We start from the raw sequence: 20000 nt of genomic DNA on the forward strand, positions 1-20000 counted from the left end.
AAAGATTATCCACATGGAGCACCTCTGAACATGCTCAATACGATCCGATAAATAACCAGGTAGGCTGTGAAAAACCTGATATGCATACTCGAGACAGACCTGATAACGCTAGAGTAAAATTGAACTTGATCACTAGGTCCAATCCCATGAGAATGCAATGTTCCTTAAAAATTATTGACAAAAAGGAAATGAAGAACATTTCACATGCAAAAAAAAAAAAAAAGGATTCACTTGGAGGACGTCTGAGTAAATCCTTTTCACTGCAAAAAATAATAATTTTTACAATTCCTACCTGTGAAATGTTGATTTTAGATCCCTTGGAGCCAGACACAACCATAGCTTTGAAGTTGTTATATTCCGACAAACTTTTCTGGGCACTGCCTCCAGTCTTGTCTCGACAGTCATTTAGAATGCGGTTTACTTGGTTCTCAAATGTCTGTCGTAGGGTGTTACCAGGTGTGGGCTCCAATTCATCATTGTGGGCTTTTTCAATCACATCTATCACATCTTTCTATAAAATTACAAGTATGGCAAAGACAATTTTGCTTTTCCTGCAGTAATTTACTTTTATCCGCAACAAAAATTACATAAAAATATTAAATTAGATTTAAAGGAGCAAGGAGCAAGGGTCACAGGCACAGTCAGTTAGTGCGCGGCCTTGGTGCATAAGGTTCTGAGTTCGATCCCCAGATCTCACATCCTTGTTTCGACTTCTTTCCTTTCAGTGCAGCCTAAGTAGCTTTAAATACCCTTAAAACGGAGCACTGATGGAAAGAGGGGGGTAAGATAAGCGCACCGTCGGCTTCCTGGGAGAGTACTCTCTAGAGAGTAAAGGAAATTCCGACCTTAAAATAACGTGTACCTTAACCTTTACCTACAGGACGTGTACCCAAAAAAATGACCCAAGGTTCTATTTTAAAGGGGTTGTGTCACAAATTTTATCAAAATTCAGTGACTGTTAACTGTCATCCACACCAAGCAAAAGGTAAAAATAACTACTTAAAACATTGAAGAAAGTTTTGGAAGAAAAAAAAAACACAGCAAATACAAAAGGAGGCAGGGATGACTGTTTAGCCTAACATTTTTGAAAGTTTATCTTTGTTGTTTGTAATTTAAATGACATACACTTGACAGACATTTCTTTGTAACAAAGCTTTGATTTGTATTGTTTAACAGCAATTTCTGGGATAACGTGAAGTTGCATTGCAAGTAGGGGTGAGTAACGTTATTACTGGTAGTAAAACTACAAAAATATGATATCTAATTTAAAAAAAAAAAAACAATTTTACTTTTATGTTAATGTTTGGTATTCCCCATATAACTACAATAAAGTCTATGATAATATCACCTTGGCTTTCTTTGTAACTCTCTGGATTTCTTCATATGTTTCACTGTCTGCAATGCAGTCTCCAATACCAATACTGTGTCCTTCGATCAAAGTCCAATTGTTCACAACAGTCTGAATGTTGCCATAAAATAGACGGGCAATCTCATGCCCAAGTTCAACTGCAACAATGTGAACCAAACTACCTGACGAAGTTCCCAAAGATTTTTTGCACAAAATACCAGAGATCAGCTCGCCATGTTCAATCAAAACCTGTCAAATCAAGTGTAGATGTATATAATAATTTCCTTTGCAAGAGTTCCTTTAAATATTTTAATTAAGATGAGTGTTGATGCTCTATGCCCAAATACTGTAAACATCCTTTCACTTGTTTCAAAACAACACCCTTGTTCCCAGGGCCTCCATTGTCGTTGAGAACAGACGCTGGTTGGAGCTGGTCACGTGTCTCCCAAAATCTGTGTGTTTGGGGAGGGGTGGCAGTGTAGGCCTTGTCATTGTTGCGAGGAAAGGAATCACAACACATTTGATTTTTTGGCCAGACGACCATCGACAGAATGTCTCACAGCAAGCTATCGGATGCAACAGAAAATATACCTGCGTTGTTCCAATTTTTTTATGCTCATGAGACAGCCCGGACTCAAACTCATCAACAACAAAACTTGGGGAAAGAGGTTGTCAAAACAAGTCAATGCACAGAGCAGGTGTGAATGATGAGCAAATTTGAGAAAAAACCCCAAACAAACCTCAAAAAACAAATAACAATGGAGCCAATACCTTTGTGTCTCCAGGTGATATGTGTTTGTAGGGCCCACTATCTTCATCATCAGGGTGGGTACTGTGTGTACGCACCATATTTACATTTCCTGGAATGATCATACTAAAGATCTGTTTTCCTGTCCAGAGAGGTTTTGGTTTGAGAACTGCTGGCTGTGGAATCTTGCCATCCCAGTCAGTAATCCACATCATCAGATTCATCATTGTATCCTGAAAATGCAAATGCAACAAAAATGATTAACAATAGGCCCATTCTTGACTGAACCTAAAACCTAGAAAGTTCCCTTGTATCAGTGAAAATACAGGGTTAGAAACTACAAGAGACAGGAGTGTCAGACATGGCTTGGTGCTAATCCAGTTGGAAGAATACTAAATACTACTAATACTATTGTTATTGAAACTTACAAAATTACAATAACAAAGACCCAACAATATTGTGCTAGTGGGGAGCAGAGCTAGCCCAGTGGTGAGAGCACTCGCCTTCTATTAATGTGACCTGGAATTGATTCCTGAATTTAATGCCATATGTGGGTCGAGTTTGTTGGTTCTCTGCTCTTCTCCAAGGGGTTTTTCCCCTCACCTCCAAAACCAACACTCATCATCATCATTTTCATCAGGAATGATATCAGAGGATGAAAAACAAGAGTCCTTTCACACTCAATGATGATTAGCATTCTTTTAACGAGACGTAAAAATGTTTGAGGTAAAAAGCTAAAACTTGAAACTTCAGCCATTCAATCTTTTCGCCATTGTAATGATATCTTTGACAACTTGGTTGGTCGAACAATCTAAACCAGATTATATTTGTGGCTTTTTTTAAATTCCTTTAACAGCTTTAACCTCAGCAGCAATAACAAATGCAAAAGGTAACAATGATGGTCTTAGCCAAAGCAATAAAGCACACAAATGAAATTCTTTGCTTTATTTAGAGCTAAAAACAGCAAATTACACTAATTAGCAACAATCACAACAGTAACTGTCCCTTGTGATGCCACCTTCCTGATATCAAGAACAGTTACTAAGTGCCCTGGAGCACAAAGCCTGATGTTCAGAAGGCATACTGGCACCACAGAGAGGTAGATTTATCTCACACACTCATGACTCAAGCATTCCCAATTTGCAGCTTAGTGCTGTTGAGTAACATTGCAATACACTTGAACAGTGTTGCAGTCTGAACTGCAAACACTAGAATAAGGTAAAACCATAGGTCACTCCAGGAACGGATCAAAGGAAGTGTGTTTGTAATAATATGCAATCTAAAGATAAATCGCATGTATTGATTATTGTTATAGTTTTTGGTTTTTTCATTTTGGTGACTATCTGTACTTTCAAAAATGAAAAAGTAATAATTGAACACTTTTTTTGGTTGTAAAAAACTAACACCCCTTTTTCTACTTTTCTTTACCTTCAACATTTAACAGAAGACAAAAATGTACAAACTTTCCAGTACTAGCTCATTTATCAAACAACAATTGCAGTCTTAACAACAATTACATGGTCATTTACATGGTTAAATACAGACATTACTAAACAACGAAACAGCAAAACACAATGTATAACCCCCTCATACATTGAATACTAACCTACAAAGGTTGGATTTGATTTGATTGGTTGGATTTTTAGGCCTAATAAGGCCTAAAACATTATTGCTCCTAATCTCAGTCTTAACCCATCGACTCCCAGGGATTCCCCATTGACGAGCAAAATCGTCTGGTGTTAGACTGAGTAAAATACTAAGGCTGGCTGGTTTAGGCCAGTTTGGACGTCAAAGGGTTAATCTGAATCCTGATCTTAATCTCAATGAATTAGAAGCAATAACGCTTTAGGCCTAATTAATTCTAAAATGATATTTAATCTCAAACCCAACCTTTGTCGGTTAGTATTCAATGAATGGTGGAATACACATGGTGTTTTGGTGCTTTGTTTCGCTGTTTCGTGGTTTAGTAATGCCTGTTATATACAGAACTAAACATGTTTCATTCAATACCTTTTCAAGAAAAACATCTCTCTTTGTGAATCTTCTGACGGCCATCAACGAGTCCTGCACAATTCCCATGACTGGTTTATTTGACTGTGGTGTTACAATGTTCCTGGGTACCATCATGATCTCTGTTATTTCTGCTCGTGCCTCCAAGGACTGAGGCACATGCAAGTTCATTTCATCACCATCAAAGTCAGCATTATATGGGGTAGTAACACTAAGAAAACAAAGCATGATTTACCAATATGACCAGTAATGCGATGGGAGCAGCACAAGAAGCCCGCAACTACACCTTGTGAGCTGGTAGCCAAAGAAAGCTGTGCTACAATCCTCTCTTGACTTCACCCAAAATTTGCATGTTTTCATTTTAACCCACATGTTGGTTCTGAGGATTAAACAGGCCATTTCCGAGTTGCAGTTTGTCTCAGTTTCAAAGTGAGTCTTGGTGCTCAACTATTGTAAGGGAAATGAGTTTGATTTGCATAAGAATACGCAACTTATTTCCCTTTGAATGGTTTTGCACCAGGACTCGCTTTGAAACTGAGGCATGCAGCAACTCAGAAATGGACTATTCAATTGAGTTCTGGGCAACCTCAGGCTTCTCTTTCTTCTTTATTTAACTAAAAGTCTCTGTTACAAGCCTAGAAAGGCCCACCAGGCCGGTGCTCATCTCCTGTTTCTGTAGCATGAAGCGGCTAAGAGTACTTATCCCCCCCCTCCCTGATTGGGATGCTAGTCCATCGCAGGGTTACCCCCAGCATTTTCGTTGGTACCCATTTATACACCTGGGTGGAGAGAGGCACCATGAGAGTAAAGTGTCTTGCCCAAGAACACAACACAATGTCCTCGGCCAGGACCCAAACCAGGACCACTCGATCCGGAGTAGAGCACTCTAATCATGAGGCCGCCACACTATTTAAGTACCGTAGAAATATTACACAAACTTGTAAATTTGAGATTGCTTGCTCATGGCATTACATTCGACGATCGATACTATTATTGGGGTAAAGAAAGCTTCAGGTTTTAAGTATTAATTCAAGCGAGCATGTTTAAGTCGATTGTGAAGAAAGCCATTTTGTAAATGATCGCAATAGATTATTCATTGATCCTTTGAGAAAAGGAACGTCACGAACTGTGTGCATATTTCGTCAACAGAACTACTCGCACTTGATATCCGACTCACGTACAACACACAGTGCGCTTTGCTTGTCGAATTTATTTCTCGAGAGATCAGTCAAGCAAGCTCATTATTTTTCTTGACTCTAAGCTTGAAAGATTCAACTCATGAGTTGCAAAACTCAACTCGAGACTGTAAACTTACCTTTGAGCGGTACTGTAGGTCAACCTCATTCCCAGGGTCTCTATTCTCCCACTCCTTTGTCGTTTTGCTCAACGACAATGGAGGCAGAGGAGAGAGACCTTGGGAACAAGGTTGTGCATAGGTAATGATTGTATTCCTTAGAAGCAAGGGTTTTTTTAGGAAACTAAGAATAAAAGATACGTTAAAAAAAGAAAAAACAAATGACGTTTTGACCGCGCATCAGTAAAGCCTATTTTGTTTACAGCAAAAGATTGCAAAATCTCGCAGAATTCACCGCACAATTAAAGTTCGTTCCGGCACAATTTGCCTCAAATCCCACACAATATTAATTTGTTTCCCATACCCTGTAAGAAGCCCTGTATTGTGCAAGGATCAAACAACTAAAGTTGTGTAATTCTTTTAGAGCACATTCATAGTTTTGCAACTAGTTGTCAGCATAGCTGATAACATAAAAGAGGCTTTCCAGCAAACTGTGCTTCAGCGTAAACAAACAAACAAACCTGAGATTAAGTCTGAAGGTTGACCAAGGCAAGATTTTGACCCTGTGCCCCATCATGGACATTTTATGCAAAGTGGGCTGACGATTGAAGATAATTACATCATCATCTCTGATGTGTCTTTCCACCCTGTATCCAAACTGCAGATGAAGGTCGCTCGGTTTGGGATGAAACCTCAAATCGATTCTCTCTCCATTGTCCCTGATGATGTACTTGGCCCCTGGATACTGGTTGTTACCCCGACGCACAAGTTCTTGCATGCTTTAGACAATGCAGAAGAAAATTATGTTTTTAACACTATCACTCATTACGAATTCTACTGTACATTGATTGAGCAAACTTTGTGTTATTCAATTTGTTTCCAGACAGTGTAAGTGCGATGATCGTTTCTGATAAGTGCATGGATTATTTCTCTCTTTCATCTTAATCTACTTCTGTAAGCCTTGGCATCACCTAATGGGTTTTGTGAAAATGGCTGGCATTCACAGTTTGAATAAATTTTATTTATCTTACAAAAGTCCTTAATGTACATCTTGGGGCAACAGTGAGTGAAATTACAAGTGTGACTGTCCAAAACACACCCTTTAAAACATGTGGTTTAATTTTTAAAAGCTGATTAGAAATTCGTATACAACTCCTTTTATTTTTCATTATCTTTCACTTGATGATACAATTTAACGCCATAATCGGGTATGATGAAAGTAAAAAGAAAACTGAAAGCCACATTTATAAACTGCAATTTAAGTTTAAAAGTATGAAAGTGAACCTGTCAATGTTGAATGGAGTGACAATCTCAGGGAAAGTCAGATTCTGAGCAATGGTTCGTGGAACGCCAACTTGGTCGATGGACAAGTTAGGGTCTGGTGTAATGACAGCTCGTGCGGAGAAGTCAACTCGTTTTCCCATCAAATTTCCTCTGACCCTTCCTTCTTTACTCTTTAGTCTCTGCTTTACTGATTTAAGTGGGCGTCCAGATTTTTGCATGGCCTGTAGAGAGTAAACAAAACACCTGTAAGCTAAGTTTACCTTGCTCTTAACATTACATAACAATCTGGGCAAAGTTGAGAGTGAATATGATGAAAAGTGTTGCTTCAACTAAAGTTAAAGTTTCTCAACATTCACAAATTTCATTAAGGCTGATGGAGTTCATTTGGGGTGAATCGAATGTGTTATAGTGAATGGAATAACATTTTTGATTAAAAAGTTAAAGCTGTTCCACTTCCTCCATTGTTTTTCACAGTCAATATGTGATTCAGAGACACATACAACAGAAATAAGAAAATTGGGGAGTATCAACCAAGTTCATAAAATGACCACTGTTTGGAGGCTTTAAAACTGAAGTTTCACGCTCTATACCCTCATCAGTGCAAAGGACTGATGCTTGACATGTTATAGCACCAAATTCTCATGTCTCAAACACCCAACAAAAGCAAAAGTGTTTTGCTTGTTAATGAGTATGATAAAACTAACTTTCACATTCAAAATATGGTACAAACCCTTGGCAAGCCAGGAATTTCGTTGTCTATCAATGTTGCAACATGATACTGAAGCATTTTTGTGTCCTCTGCAATGATATGAGCTGCTGCTCCATTGAGCTCATTTCTGCGCAAATTATTATTTGCCTTCACTACGTCTGCCAGCTTGTGAGTCAAATCATCCTTAAGAAAAAGTAACAAAGACCTTAATAAAAGTGATGCCATCAAATTAATAACAAAAATGCAAACAACACGTTCAGTATTGAGTCTCTTGATCTGAAATTGTCATCACTAAAAACCAGGGAGAGGCACACTTTATCCCTGCTCTCTTTGTCAGTAATCTCAGGAGGTTCAGGAGGCAATGGGTTAAATTTAACAAATAGATTCTATGTTGCCGTGCATCTTTTCAGTAATAGATCACAGATGACGTCAAAATGTGGTAAGAACAAAAAAGTGACACACGAGGCGATAGCCGAGTGTGTCACTGATGTTCTTACCACATTTTGACGTCTTCTGTGATCTATTACTGAACAGACCCACGGCTACATAGAATCTATTTGTTTTATATAATAAAGAATTAAACTTTATTCGCATAAAAGCTGATGGTGACGTCAATCGTGCGTCTGTCCTCTAATAGATTATAGGCAAGAACCAATCAAAATCCGTGAATAACTTGGGTTATTATATAATGACTAATACACAACGGATATCAAGAATCCATTACATGACTTAATCATACCTGACTGCGGGCCGAGCCACTCATAACAATAGAAGGCCTAACAGCCAATGGAGGGACAGGCAACACAGTCACAATCATCCAGTCAGGGCGAGCATGTTTGGGATTCATCCCAAGAATTTCACATTCCTCATCTGAAATCCTTTTAAAAATTTCATGCACACGCTCTGCTGTAAGAGGGATCTTCTTTTCCTGTGAATCTTCATTAATTTCCTTCCATTCTGCTGTCAAGTCCAGACCAGTCCTCCGTATTTGGGGTTGATTTCGGCCACAACCACCATGGTTCTGATGCAAAAAGATAAATAAATAAATAAATAAATAAGCCCCTGACAAGCCATTTGAAAAAAGCAACTGAAGATCACAAATCTAATGACTTGCCAACAGCTAGTAAACTAATAGTGCATCTTTTCCTCATTCTCCAGATAGCATGATAATAAAGTGATAAGAACAACAAATGACACCAGGAATTTTTAAGTAACAGACAATAGTAACTTAAAAAACATAACTCACCACTTTCCTCTCTGTTTCATCAATGTCATGACCTGCTTGATTCTCATCAACCATGTCACCCCCTTCGCAAATCTTTTTCCCCTTGCACAAATCGTAAATGTGCTGCAGACGTCTCTGTGGCTGGTTTTGGGATTTTGACAAGATTTCTTTCACTTTAGGATTGTTCTAAGGAGAAAAAAAAAAGTTTTAACTTTACTCTTGTTGTTTTTTTGCTTGCTTGCTTGCTTGCTTGTTTTGCAAGCTTCGACTTAATATGTTCCCAAGTCAGACCTCCCCAAATGACCACCCAAAATGTCCTAAGTGCCTGCTTCCCCAAAAAGCCCTTGCAAATGCCAGGTATAGGACTGTGGGTTGCAAAAATGATAGCGGTTGCTTATATTCCTGAGCAGAATATTATGCATAACTTTGCAGTAAAACAGATGAGGCAGGATTTAGAATGGGCAGGTACAAAAGTCAGACCGGATCAACACCGCTTGATCACCTTATTTAGGCCACCACAAGAATTTTATGTTTTCCCCAATTTCACCAAGGTTTGCTTAAAGATTAGGGTTAGGGTGATTTCTTGAGGCCTTTACATCTATCCAAGGTACATGTAAACGATCCAAGTTGAGTAACACTCAGAGATAAGTGAACCAACAAACGTGTTTCAAACTAGTCTTGAACTAAGGAATGATGGGGTAGTTTCTAAAGAAACTGTGGTGCTGCGTCGGTGGGGAAGTAGTATACAAGAATTTGGTTGATCAACGAGCATTAGCCCGAGCATTTGCTTAAAAATTAAAATCATTTGCGATATACAGGAACGAAAATACAAGTTGCACTGTTTCAACATGAAGATGCGAAAATTTGATGTGACATGCAGACTTCATTTTACTTTCTGTATGAAAACCACCGAATTAAATTACCCAGTTTAAATCATTGACCTATCGAGTTAAAACCCCAAAAAATCTTATCAATACCTCATGAAACTGAACAAATCTTCAGTTCCTTGTGAGACAAATAAAACATCAGTAGGGTGGTGATGAAAGGTCACAGCACCACAAAAGATCAACATCAAACTGGGACTTCAAAACAGCGGCGATAGCAAACGTTTCACAGATTAATCTGCTGTATATCTTACCGCTCTAGTCAACTGCAAGACTGTACACTTTACAAGAAAGATCGCGGCGAACTAGCCAGTTCACTGAGAAATTTGGCTTGAACTGAAAAGTAAATGACTTCAGGAAAAAAAGGAGGAGGCTACAACAAAATTACTATATGGGGAATGTCCAATCAAACCTTAAGTGTAGTCTCCCCTATGGCCTGGAAAGGTGGAACAATCTACATGATGATTTTTGGTGAAGTAGGGAAACCTGAAAACTTGCAGAAAACCTTCAAGAATTGGGTCAAGAACTAGCAAAACTCATCCCACTTATGGCAGCAACCAGGAGATAAGAAACCTGTCCAAATTGGTGGGAGGTGAGTGCAAAGACAAAACGTTTTAGAAGCATTCATGTGGCTTTTTAAAAATCTCTCAGCTGAACCCGACCCTACCCCCATTGTGGGAAGGAGCACGTCTCGACCCAGTCCTTTTTCGGAGGTATCAACCATTTTGCAAGCAAAGCAACTCAAGTTCCTTACCGCGTCAACAAGAAGCTTTGAACAGTAGAAACAGACGCATCTCAAACATTTAATTATCATCTTGTAGAAGCCCACATGGAACACGGGTTTTGCCAGCTCAATATGGCCGAAATGACCAGGACACTCCGTCATATTCCCAGCACAAGTTTGACAGCGAGAGTAACGATCGATGGTGCCTTGTCTTGGATCCATGAGGCCACCCAACTTTGGTCGACCACCTTCCATTGTTTCCGAATATTTTACGCCTCCTTCTGTCGTTACAGACATTTGTTTCTAATGAAAACGAAAACTAAGTTACGAAATGAGCAAATTAGGTGAACTGGTCACTAAACCAAAACGTTTTCACGAACAGCGAAATCGTGAGCCTAGCACGTATTCCGCCCCAAACCAGTAATTACAAGGAAACTGAATAATCTGGTTGATTTTGTCTCAAAAATAACCTATAAAATATACTTACAAGCTCGTCTGGGCTAAGTACGCCAAACTGTACCAATTTTACGTCCCGTAGCGGGGCCGGAGAGCCCGACACATAAGCCATGATTTTACTTGAACAATATGGCCGATGAGGTAATCGACAAAATCGCTCAGGTTTTTAGAAGATAGCACTGTCTTCTCGGACAACTTACACCATGAACCGAGCTTTCACCTCACAGCGCTGTTCTCTTAATTTGTTTTGACGTGTTTCCACACTCACTCTGCTCCTATTATCAAAACAGAGAGCGCAAAGAAGGTTCGCTTTTGTTCTTCGCTAAGCGCAGCAAACCAAAAAGCGCTTCGCTTCGCACGCAGTTCTCGCCAGTTTATATAGCAAATCCACATGTGCGGGGGCAACCGCATTTTTCAGGGGCAGGGATTGACACGTGATGTGCTTGTTTTCCTCCAAGCCTGCAAGCAGGCCCTCTGAGGGACTGGGAGAGAGCCTGCTCGCAGGCTATTTTCCTCCGGGAGGGGGTATAAATAAACCGGAAATTGATGTTCTTAGCAAATTCGCTTCCTTTCACTACATAGACCTATTGAATCGGAAAAGACCCGAGACTTTAGGAGGAAACAGTAACAAAGAATATGCTATTTTAAGTAACATGACAACCTGTCTAGTCAATTATTACCAGGTACGTCTTTAATCAGTGCCCTATTATTTACATTTTCCAAATTAAATGAAATTTGGTTGTTTATCTTTCAATTTGATATATGAATGAACGTTTTTGAAGCATTTGTTGTGAAACAGACACCTGATATGCTATGAAGAGACTCTGTCTTCTATATTTTTGCTCAGGCTTCTAAAGAGGTGTAAACATACTTTACACCTTAGAGATTTCCCCTATAATTGATCTTGATGTCTTATACTTTTATTGCACACTTTTTCTGTCTGTGAGAAATGTTATTGTCATTTTAATTAAAATTATATTTTCATTCTTTCATTAAAGATGATGTGGAGGTTTCAGAGCCTTTGCTAAAATTTGATGATTTTGAGAACGTAAATACGCAAGATAAAAAACAAAGAGGGATACTTTAAAAGATTTCAATAAAAATACTTTATTCAGAAGTACATTACTGTCCAGACAGTACTCAGAGTTTCCTTGCATTTAAATGAATTGCATTTCACAAATATTTCAAAACAGAAACACAAGCAAAATTGCTCCCAAAACAAGTACATTCAATGTTAAATAACAAGTTTAGAACATTATTAACAGATTGGTGGCCATTTTCAAGTGTCCAGATGGTGATCAGTAAAATGCCCCTCATTTCAACTTTGAAAACAAACTATGTGAAACCTGCAAGAAGAAAGAGAATACTGAAGTGAGCTATCGCGCATAAACATGATATCTTCACATGTGAAGAAAAAACACCTTTTCTAACTTGCAATACCCGCGGTATCTAGAATTTCAACTATTCCCACTTCGCCCCTCGCTCTCCTCCTTTCAATGTTGACTGTTTGAGTTTTCAGCATTTTTTAGGTCTTGCTAGCAACATTGATAAGGGGGGAGGGGGGCTGCAGTGTGGGAGATATAGAGGATATTACATGGCCGCGCAGAGATATGAAATTTCTCTTCGAGTCTCTTCCCCTTATCAATGTTACTAGCAAGACAAAAAAATGCTGAAAACTTAAGTAGTCAACATTGAAAGGAGGAGAGCGAGGGGGGAAGTGGGAATAGTTGAAATTCACCAGATGTTCTTTAAACCCTTCGTTAACCCCTCCCCACCTGAAAGTGACACTTAACCTGGCTAACACCTGACAATTTTACTCACCGATTGGGGGAGCTTCAGGTGTGAATGGGTTAAATCAAAAGTCAAGTATACAAGACAAACTAAACTATATGACGTGCTGTTTGTTTCAAATTTATTTATTAAATCGATTTCATATCTTGTAACAACACATGTACTTATTTTAGCCTTAGTATTAGTTGTTAAACGTGATAATATTATTATTGTTACAATGTCTAAGCTGACCTTGATGTCTACTTTTACCGCAATGGAACATTTTCTACCTCAATATCAATTTTCCACCGTGATGAAACATTTTCTTCCTTGGTGTCAATCACTGCTGCAATAAACATTTTCTGTCTTGATTTCAAGTCACTGCTGTGATGTAAAATGTTGTACCTCGATATCAATTTACAATGGCGATGAAATATTTTCTAACTCAGCATCTTCTTCCTTAATATCAATTCAGTACCATGTTTCATCATGGCAGTCGATTGATATTGAGGTAGAAAATGTTTCAACACGGCAGTGGATTGATTTTGAGTTAGAATACATTTCATTACGGCATTGAATTCGATATCAAGGTAGAGAATGTTTTAACGTTGCTGTGAATTAATATCAAGGCAGAAAATGTTAGATCGTAGAAGTGAGTTGATATCGAGGTACAAATGTGAAAATGTTTCATCATAGTGGAAAATTGATGTTGAGATAGAGAATGTTTAATCACCGTGGAAATTGATATCAAGGTCAGGGTAGGCAATAACAATAATAATTATTGCATCATAAAAAACTAATACCAGGGCTAAACATAGTACATGTGTTGTTACAAGATATAAAATCACATTAATAAATGATTTTGAAACAAACGGTGCACCATGTAGCTGGGAGTGTTACACACTTATTCTTTCCTGTCTACCCACTTTTTGAGCTGATCTGGCAAGTTTTGGAATTGAGCAAGTAAACTCAACCCTTTTAGAGTTTTTCTAACCTTCCTACCTGGGGAATAGTTGTACATAAAAAACGTGGCTTTTGTAGAAGAACCACTGAGGAAGATCAGAAAACTTTAAAACAATAAGCCTAATTGGTGACGAAAAATAGACATAACATTGGCAGAAAACTGATAACAAAAACAACGTGCCAGGTTACAAAGCAAGATGTGTAGTCAAACGCAAAGGTGACATTGTCTGATAAGATATTTGTTCTGTGTATCAATCTCCCCTTTACCCTAAAGTTAAGGCTGATTTGTGCCAATCCTTTCAGATCTATGAACTATCATTTGAACTATCATTAAAAAGCATTTAGTGCTGTGGTTTGTTTACTACCTTGGGCATACAACCATAAATCTTTTGTTAGGTTAATGTTGTGAGGATTACTCCCATCTTAGTACCTTTCTATATCTTGAGTACATTTTCAAAGTCATAAGAGTTTGATTTAAATTCAAAGATAAGCTTGGTGCAAACCCCTTGCACTGTGTGTGATTATTACCTCATACTGGGATGCATATTCAGTTATGGGTGGCTAGAAGGCTATTGTTTGAAAGATAAATTGTATGGATCCCTGCACCAACCCTCACACTCCAGTGAACTTACACACTTATCACGACACTCTAGGAAATCAAACAACTCCTGGACACACGTCTCTTCTGTCTTGCTCTTGCTGGCAACTCGCTGGTTACATATTTCCAACTCCTGAAACAATTTTGCACATTCCCCTTTCTCAGCACATGATTCACGCATGCTCTCTGCTGGGTCAACCAATTCCTCTTCTTCCTCATCCTCTTCCTCTTCATCACCATCATTATCAGAGGTCTCCTCTTCACCCTCATCTTCAGGGTCGGAATCGTTGGCCTTGCATAATAATTAAAAAACAAAGCAAAAAAAAAAAAACATGAAACAAAATATTTTCTACACCAGTAAATAACATAACTCTGGAGGTAAAAAAAAAAGACAAAGTAATAGTTATTTTTATATTTGGTCACAGTATTGATTCTAAAAAGTTAAGATGCGAGATAGACGAATTCTAACATGGCCACAAAAATGTAAAAGGAATGACGTTTAAAAGGTAGCCTTTTGACGGAGATTATCGGCCTTTTTCATGAATATGGCACGATGGTAGCTGAATCGACCAAATGCATTTTGGTTCCCTGTTACAAATATAGCTAGGCGCCGGTTGTTCACTAATGGATTAGAAGGCCATCGTCTAACCAACTCTTTGGGTCTCCTACTAAATGAACTGATGACAAATATATTTGTTACCTTTTCAACGACGATCTCCTCGCCCATAAGGGTTTTTTCTTCCCCTAAACCCATGCTAAAATTAACATTCGCTTAGTCACAAGCTTTCTCTCCGAGACTTATTGGTACTAGACCTCCGAACCGCCATGCAAAAAACAAAGGATCATGGGTAGATAGTCACAGTGGGCACGAAATTCGTGCAGAACAATTTCCCAAGATCAAACCAACGCGTGGAACGATGCCAGCGAAACACATTATAAGTCCCACAAGAGAAAATAAAAACCATAGACAGCCCAAGCTCGCGCCACTACAGACAGCCGTTGAGAATTTAAACGCGCTATAAGACTTTGTATGGGAAAATACAGTCGATTATAAAGCCTAAAGCCTCCCCACAGCGGCTTCTCGTAACAGCTCCATGGTTACGAGAAGCCGCTGTGGGGATGGGGTAAGTGTTGTAATGACTGTACCTCATCGGGTGGAGTTAATTTGACCTCGGACCCAAGCTCCGTGTCTCGTGCGGCGATCATAAGCAGTTAAATTCATCAGCTATCGTGGAAATCGAAGCAGAAAATGCTCATTTTCAGCCAAGTGCGTGGGTATTTTTGACTACGAAACATTCATGGAGTTTCGCAAATGATGTGGCTTTAGGTTTGCGTGAAAAAGTCTTGGCTGGGATGGATTTTCGAGTTGCAAACCGCCTCTGAGCTGACAACGGTCGAAATCTTAGTATGCAGCCTTGACTTCGTCTTAGAACATTGAAAACACGGACTTCGCGAAACTGTGAAATGAACTCCAAAAGGCACAAGAATACAGCAGAGGTGAGTCATTTTGACTCATTTTATTGAAGGAACGTTAAATTGAGCATTTTTTAGGCTTTATAATCGACTGTATTTTCCCATACAAAGTCTTACAACGCGTTTAAATTCTCAACGGCTGTCTGTAGTGACGCGAGCTTGGGCTGCCTATGATAAAAACAATGCTCATGCAAACTTTGTGAGGGACAAACAAAGAGTATTATGGCATTTTTGATATTGGCTAATAAAAGAATCAGTTTTATTCAACACACAAATAAACGATCGTGTGAAGTGGCGAAGTTATCGGGGAAGGGGAAGGGGAGCGGGGAGGATTGGGGAGAGGGCAATCCCCCTCGCCCCCCTTCCCCTTCCACGATTACGCCGGCCACGCAGGGTAAAGCGAGTGTACACAAGCTTGCTTCATTACGTACGGGTTGTTCGCATTCCAGTATTTCGCAATGTATGGCAAAAATCGCCCAAATTTCTCATCTCCGTATTTTTTTAACTTTGTTCTTCTTTGGTAAGCCACATGTCAAAAAAACCAAACCCGGTCAATTGACTCAATTCGGCAAAATCAAGGAAAAGAAAGATGTTCTTCACGTGCTTTCCGTCATTGCAACTATCTCAACCTACCATAAAAAAGAGGTGCAAAATGGCTTCATTCATGGTGGAAAAAAGGCAGCCAAATCGCATTAAAAATCAACCAGCTTAAGTTTAAAAGTCGCATTGTGACCTCCCCCCTCCCATTTTTACGTTATAAGCTTGTACCCTAAAGCCTGTTTTGTGCTTCCAAATTGTTGGGGTCTGGAAATTTTATTATACAGCGCTCATTATCCTCGGCAGGAGGGCCTATAAGGCCCGAGGTGACCCCCATTGACAAGTAAAATTGTCCGGCTTCAGACAGAGTAAATCCAGAAGTGGCCACTAGGCACTGGGAGTTAAAGGGTTTTAATTGATTGACACTGTACTTTCAGTGTACTTTATAACGTTCATGATGTTGGAAATGTTATGTGGGAAGACCGCTTATAATAGATAAAAACTACTCCAAAAATTAAACATTTAATCTCAAAGTGCCCCTGGGACCAAAAAACTAATTCTTATTTTTCTTTTGATCGTGTTAACGAAACACTAAGCGACCAAAGTTTTAAGCTTTGATTTAAAAAAGACACCTGTTCATTTTCACTGGAATTTTCCTATTCAATGGTCCGCCATTACTAACTTAAAGATCTTGAGGGAGCTGGATCGAGGAGAAAATGACGTCAAAGGCTCACTTGTTACTGGGTTGCCCTATGGGAACCCAGTCGGAAAATAGGTAGATTTCCGTTTTAGTATATTTTTCCGTGTCGGTAAAAGTCTTGCCTGTTACTCCCCGGGTGAGTGGTGCCTTTGTGCATTTTCTTAGGATCGAGAGGGTAGTGGAAATGCGTAGATTTCTCTGGTGGACACAGTAGAATCATCAACTTAGCCTGCAATGGCGTCGAAAGTCATGCAACGCGAATGGCGTTTTAGTGGATCCTTAAACAAAATATACCCTTATGGAGCTCAATAATGGAAAGTCAGTTGGATAAACTAGGCATGAATCTCAAAAGCGACGAGTACTGGACTTCGACAACAATCTATCGCCCGTCGAGACGAAATCAAAGTGAGCAGCATTTACCTGAAGTACATGGTAATTTGACACAATTGAGTTTCTTGTCTTCACGCACGCAATGAAATAGGAAGAGGTTTTCACCTCTAAGAGCAAATATGTTGTTTGTTTCAATAAAATTTTCGCTGGAAAATTCTGTGGTATTTTCTGCCTTTGTGAATTATGATATCATGTTGTGTATTGAATTTTCGAGCTTAAGGTTCAAATTTTAGTATTGCTCTGTAAGAAGGAAGGGTTCACAGGCCTGTTGGAAGCGTGCTTGAGTTTCAACAAAATGAGGCCCAAAATCAGTGAAAACTTGTGACGCAGATGAATAATAAAGTAGCTGCTATTTCCAAAATGATGGAATTACCTGGTGATAAATAACGTCGTACGCGTCTTGGAGAGTAAATTTTGACTTTGCATAAACAAGAGTTGAGCGATTGTGATCTTTGTTTTGACTTCGCTCATTTCATTGTCAAACTTTATAACACTTGACAGAAAAAGAAACTTACAAAAACCCGGTATCTTGCCATCATTTGACACAGATGCTTCACTGTTTGGCGAGTAAACATGCCGCCATATAAGGCTGGAACGTTACCAACCATATTACACCCCCCATATGGTTGGTAACGTTCCAAACCCTGCTCCATGCCGCGGTAACTTAATCACGGCGCCCGCTGAATTCCGGCCATGTCACTTTCGATTTTGCAATTTACTTGAACGTAGCAAAAATCTCCCAAAATGTTTGTCACTGATCGTAACTTTTTATATTCTATATTCACGGTTCAAAATTAATGTTGTTTTCATGTCGTAAATATTTTATTCTCGATCGACCGTCCGGGGAACTTCCTTCTGCTCTTTCTGAAAACTGTGTATCAATATTTATTTGCTTTTTCATCAATATTTGTTTTGCATAAAGCAAGCTACCAGAATCTGTACCTTGCTGAGTTCGCATTTGTTAGCGTTAATAGTATTTTCGGTCAGATATTTCTGTTTTTTATGAGGGGTTTATTGTTTTGGTCTCCCATCCCAACACTAACCCCGCGAAACAGGGCTTGACTTCGGTGAAGTTTAGTATTACAAAGTCTTCGGATGCTCTTAGGGCACACTTGTGGTGAAAAGAAGTTGTGAGGGAACTTGAAAATTATCAACATGTCAGCCCAGAAGCCAATATTTCTCGCTTCTCTTTTATTTGTTATTCTTCAGAGACTGGAATGCTGTATTTCAATACCACACAATTCAGTGCCTTCTGATTTTCTGTAGCACGTATCACAGGCAAGCCAGTGTATGCTTCACAGAAGCATCTAGTTTAAGAATGCTACGAGTGTGTACATCGCAGAATTAATATGCAGCATGGGAGTTTTGGACGTTTTGCGTATTTAGCTGAAAATTTCAGCTGGTGAACCTTTGATGACACTTTTCCCTGGATCCAACCCTGTCAGGTCCAATCGGTCAGTTTTGAACGTGAGTAATGGTGGACCGTGAAATCCAAAACTTACACTCAAAGCAAATGGCCTTTGGGTAGAAATCAAAGCTCAAAATTTTGCCAGACAGGTGTTAAGCAAACACACTTTCAAAATCTGAAGGAAGTGATTTTTTTATCACAGGGGAACTTTAAAGTTTAAAAAGAGCAAATACTATATGGCTCCCTGGTTTTGCTGCTTTCAGTTGCGTTATTGCACATCAAGCGCCAAGCATTTGTTCAAAGACTCGGTCTTGTTCCTATCAAACAAGATACACACTCACTCCAATGGGAAAATTTACAGTTCGACTTTATTACCCATGCATATCAATGATTTGATATCGTTCAGTCAAAAATAAACACTTTCACCATAGTGGCAGCTTTCATAAAGTTGCAAATGATAAGCGGCTATTTGCAGATTCTTCTTACAAAACAGAATGTATCAGGAATGACCACAGTTTTGACATTAGAAAAGCGTTGGGAATTCTGTTAATTAAACGAGTTAACGTTGCTCTGTACTTCGACGACTAACGGCGCTGCTGGTTCGCGAAGAGGCCCTGGATTCAGCCGCGGATCCTGGCCTAGAACGTTGTTTCTTCCCACGTGCACTACTTGAAGATGAGACAACTGGAAAGTAAATGAAAAAAATACTCAATTTGAGAGATTTTTAATTTTTAATGTTGCAACGTTAACCAAACCTTGTTCAACATTCTTTTGCGGCTTTAATTTTGCGTATTTCTAGATTTTTAACCAGTCTACTTGTCCTTTCGCTATGCAGTGTGGTGCCAAGAGAATATTCCTAAACCGTGCAAGAGAATGAGAAAACCGACAAAAATAAAATAAAGTTACAAAAACCTTGTTTGGGACTTCCCGCTCCAGTTGGACTCGCTGATCCTGTCAGAGCCAAAGCTCCAATATCTACTGTACCAACACCTCGTCGGCTACTGGTGGATATATCAGATCTGTAGGGTGAGTAAGCATTTAATAAGTAACTTCAATTGAACAAAGATAAATCCCGATACGACTAAACTACCCGGCTGGGCAATCGTAAATACGACTCAAATGAGCTTTTAAAAGAGCCACTTTGAAGCAATCCTCGGTACAAGTTGTACCAGCCATGGAACATATAGTCTGACTTGCAAGGGGTGATTGAGCACTTAACCGTGGATTATTGGACAACTTATTCTAGGGATTGGACTGGTTAAGGGGAGAAAAGGGTCTTCTTTTTGCTCAGTGAGCTGTACGAGCATAAATCATTTCTGCGCGTCTTTTCACCTCGCTGATGATAGTGATCCCGAACTCCTGGAGCTGCGAGATGACACTGGCCGGGAGGACCCTGGTCCTGGGGAAGGAGGCATTGGAAGGCCGGCCTGGCTGAAATAAAGCTGAACACTGGGTCCAAGATCCGGGTAATTGTGCAGC

The 20000-nt window shown here is 39.3% G+C and overlaps 3 protein-coding genes and 1 non-coding gene across 4 annotated transcripts in view; all 4 read right to left on the minus strand.

Moving 5' to 3' along the window:
- Nucleotides 1-11032, minus strand: part of LOC137982228 (DNA-directed RNA polymerase II subunit RPB1-like) — a 20468-nt gene extending 9436 nt beyond the window's left edge. The window contains exons 1-11 of the mRNA XM_068829300.1: nt 10714-11032; nt 10257-10529; nt 8640-8804; nt 8133-8414; nt 7415-7576; nt 6685-6905; nt 5922-6179; nt 4107-4317; nt 2120-2329; nt 1349-1597; nt 293-511 (exon numbers count right to left, since the gene is read on the minus strand). Of these exons, the coding sequence (XP_068685401.1) occupies nt 293-511; nt 1349-1597; nt 2120-2329; nt 4107-4317; nt 5922-6179; nt 6685-6905; nt 7415-7576; nt 8133-8414; nt 8640-8804; nt 10257-10529; nt 10714-10794 (2331 nt within the window). The 5' untranslated portion in view covers nt 10795-11032. The remainder of the gene's footprint in view (nt 1-292; nt 512-1348; nt 1598-2119; nt 2330-4106; nt 4318-5921; nt 6180-6684; nt 6906-7414; nt 7577-8132; nt 8415-8639; nt 8805-10256; nt 10530-10713) is intronic.
- On the minus strand, nt 3091-3359 carry LOC137984142 (small nucleolar RNA SNORA53). The gene has a single exon (XR_011119088.1). It is a non-coding gene; the product is annotated as a small nucleolar RNA SNORA53 (small nucleolar RNA).
- A 321-nt stretch (nt 11033-11353) lies between the features above and the next one.
- On the minus strand, nt 11354-14847 carry LOC137982464 (cytochrome b-c1 complex subunit 6, mitochondrial-like). The gene is made up of 3 exons (XM_068829555.1): nt 14714-14847; nt 14048-14305; nt 11354-12028 (listed from the first exon to the last, which is right to left on the minus strand). Exons 1-3 carry the CDS (start codon nt 14765-14767, stop codon nt 11996-11998), a joined length of 345 nt encoding a protein of 114 aa, XP_068685656.1. The 5' UTR covers nt 14768-14847; the 3' UTR covers nt 11354-11995.
- A 4018-nt stretch (nt 14848-18865) lies between these two features.
- LOC137982575 (coiled-coil domain-containing protein 39-like) overlaps nt 18866-20000 on the minus strand; it is a 19071-nt gene continuing 17936 nt past the window's right edge. The window contains exons 23-25 of the mRNA XM_068829693.1: nt 19854-20000; nt 19434-19540; nt 18866-19205 (exon numbers count right to left, since the gene is read on the minus strand). The exon at nt 19854-20000 is cut by the window's right edge and continues 456 nt beyond it. Of these exons, the coding sequence (XP_068685794.1) occupies nt 19081-19205; nt 19434-19540; nt 19854-20000 (379 nt within the window). The 3' untranslated portion in view covers nt 18866-19080. The remainder of the gene's footprint in view (nt 19206-19433; nt 19541-19853) is intronic.

This window comes from Montipora foliosa, chromosome 13 (genome assembly GCF_036669935.1).
Source record: "Montipora foliosa isolate CH-2021 chromosome 13, ASM3666993v2, whole genome shotgun sequence".
Classification (NCBI taxonomy): Eukaryota; Metazoa; Cnidaria; class Anthozoa; order Scleractinia; family Acroporidae; genus Montipora; species Montipora foliosa.

Coding starts and splice junctions, on each gene's coding strand:
- LOC137982464 (XM_068829555.1), bottom strand. CDS start 14,767: ATGGGTTTAGGGGAAGAAAAAACCCTTATGGGCGAGGAGATCGTCGTT. Junction 14,306..14,713: donor AGGAGATCGTCGTTGAAAAG/GTAACAAATATA, acceptor TTATTATGCAAG/GCCAACGATTCCGACCCTGA. Junction 12,029..14,047: donor TAGAGTGTCGTGATAAGTGT/GTAAGTTCACTG, acceptor TTCTTCTTGCAG/GTTTCACATAGTTTGTTTTC.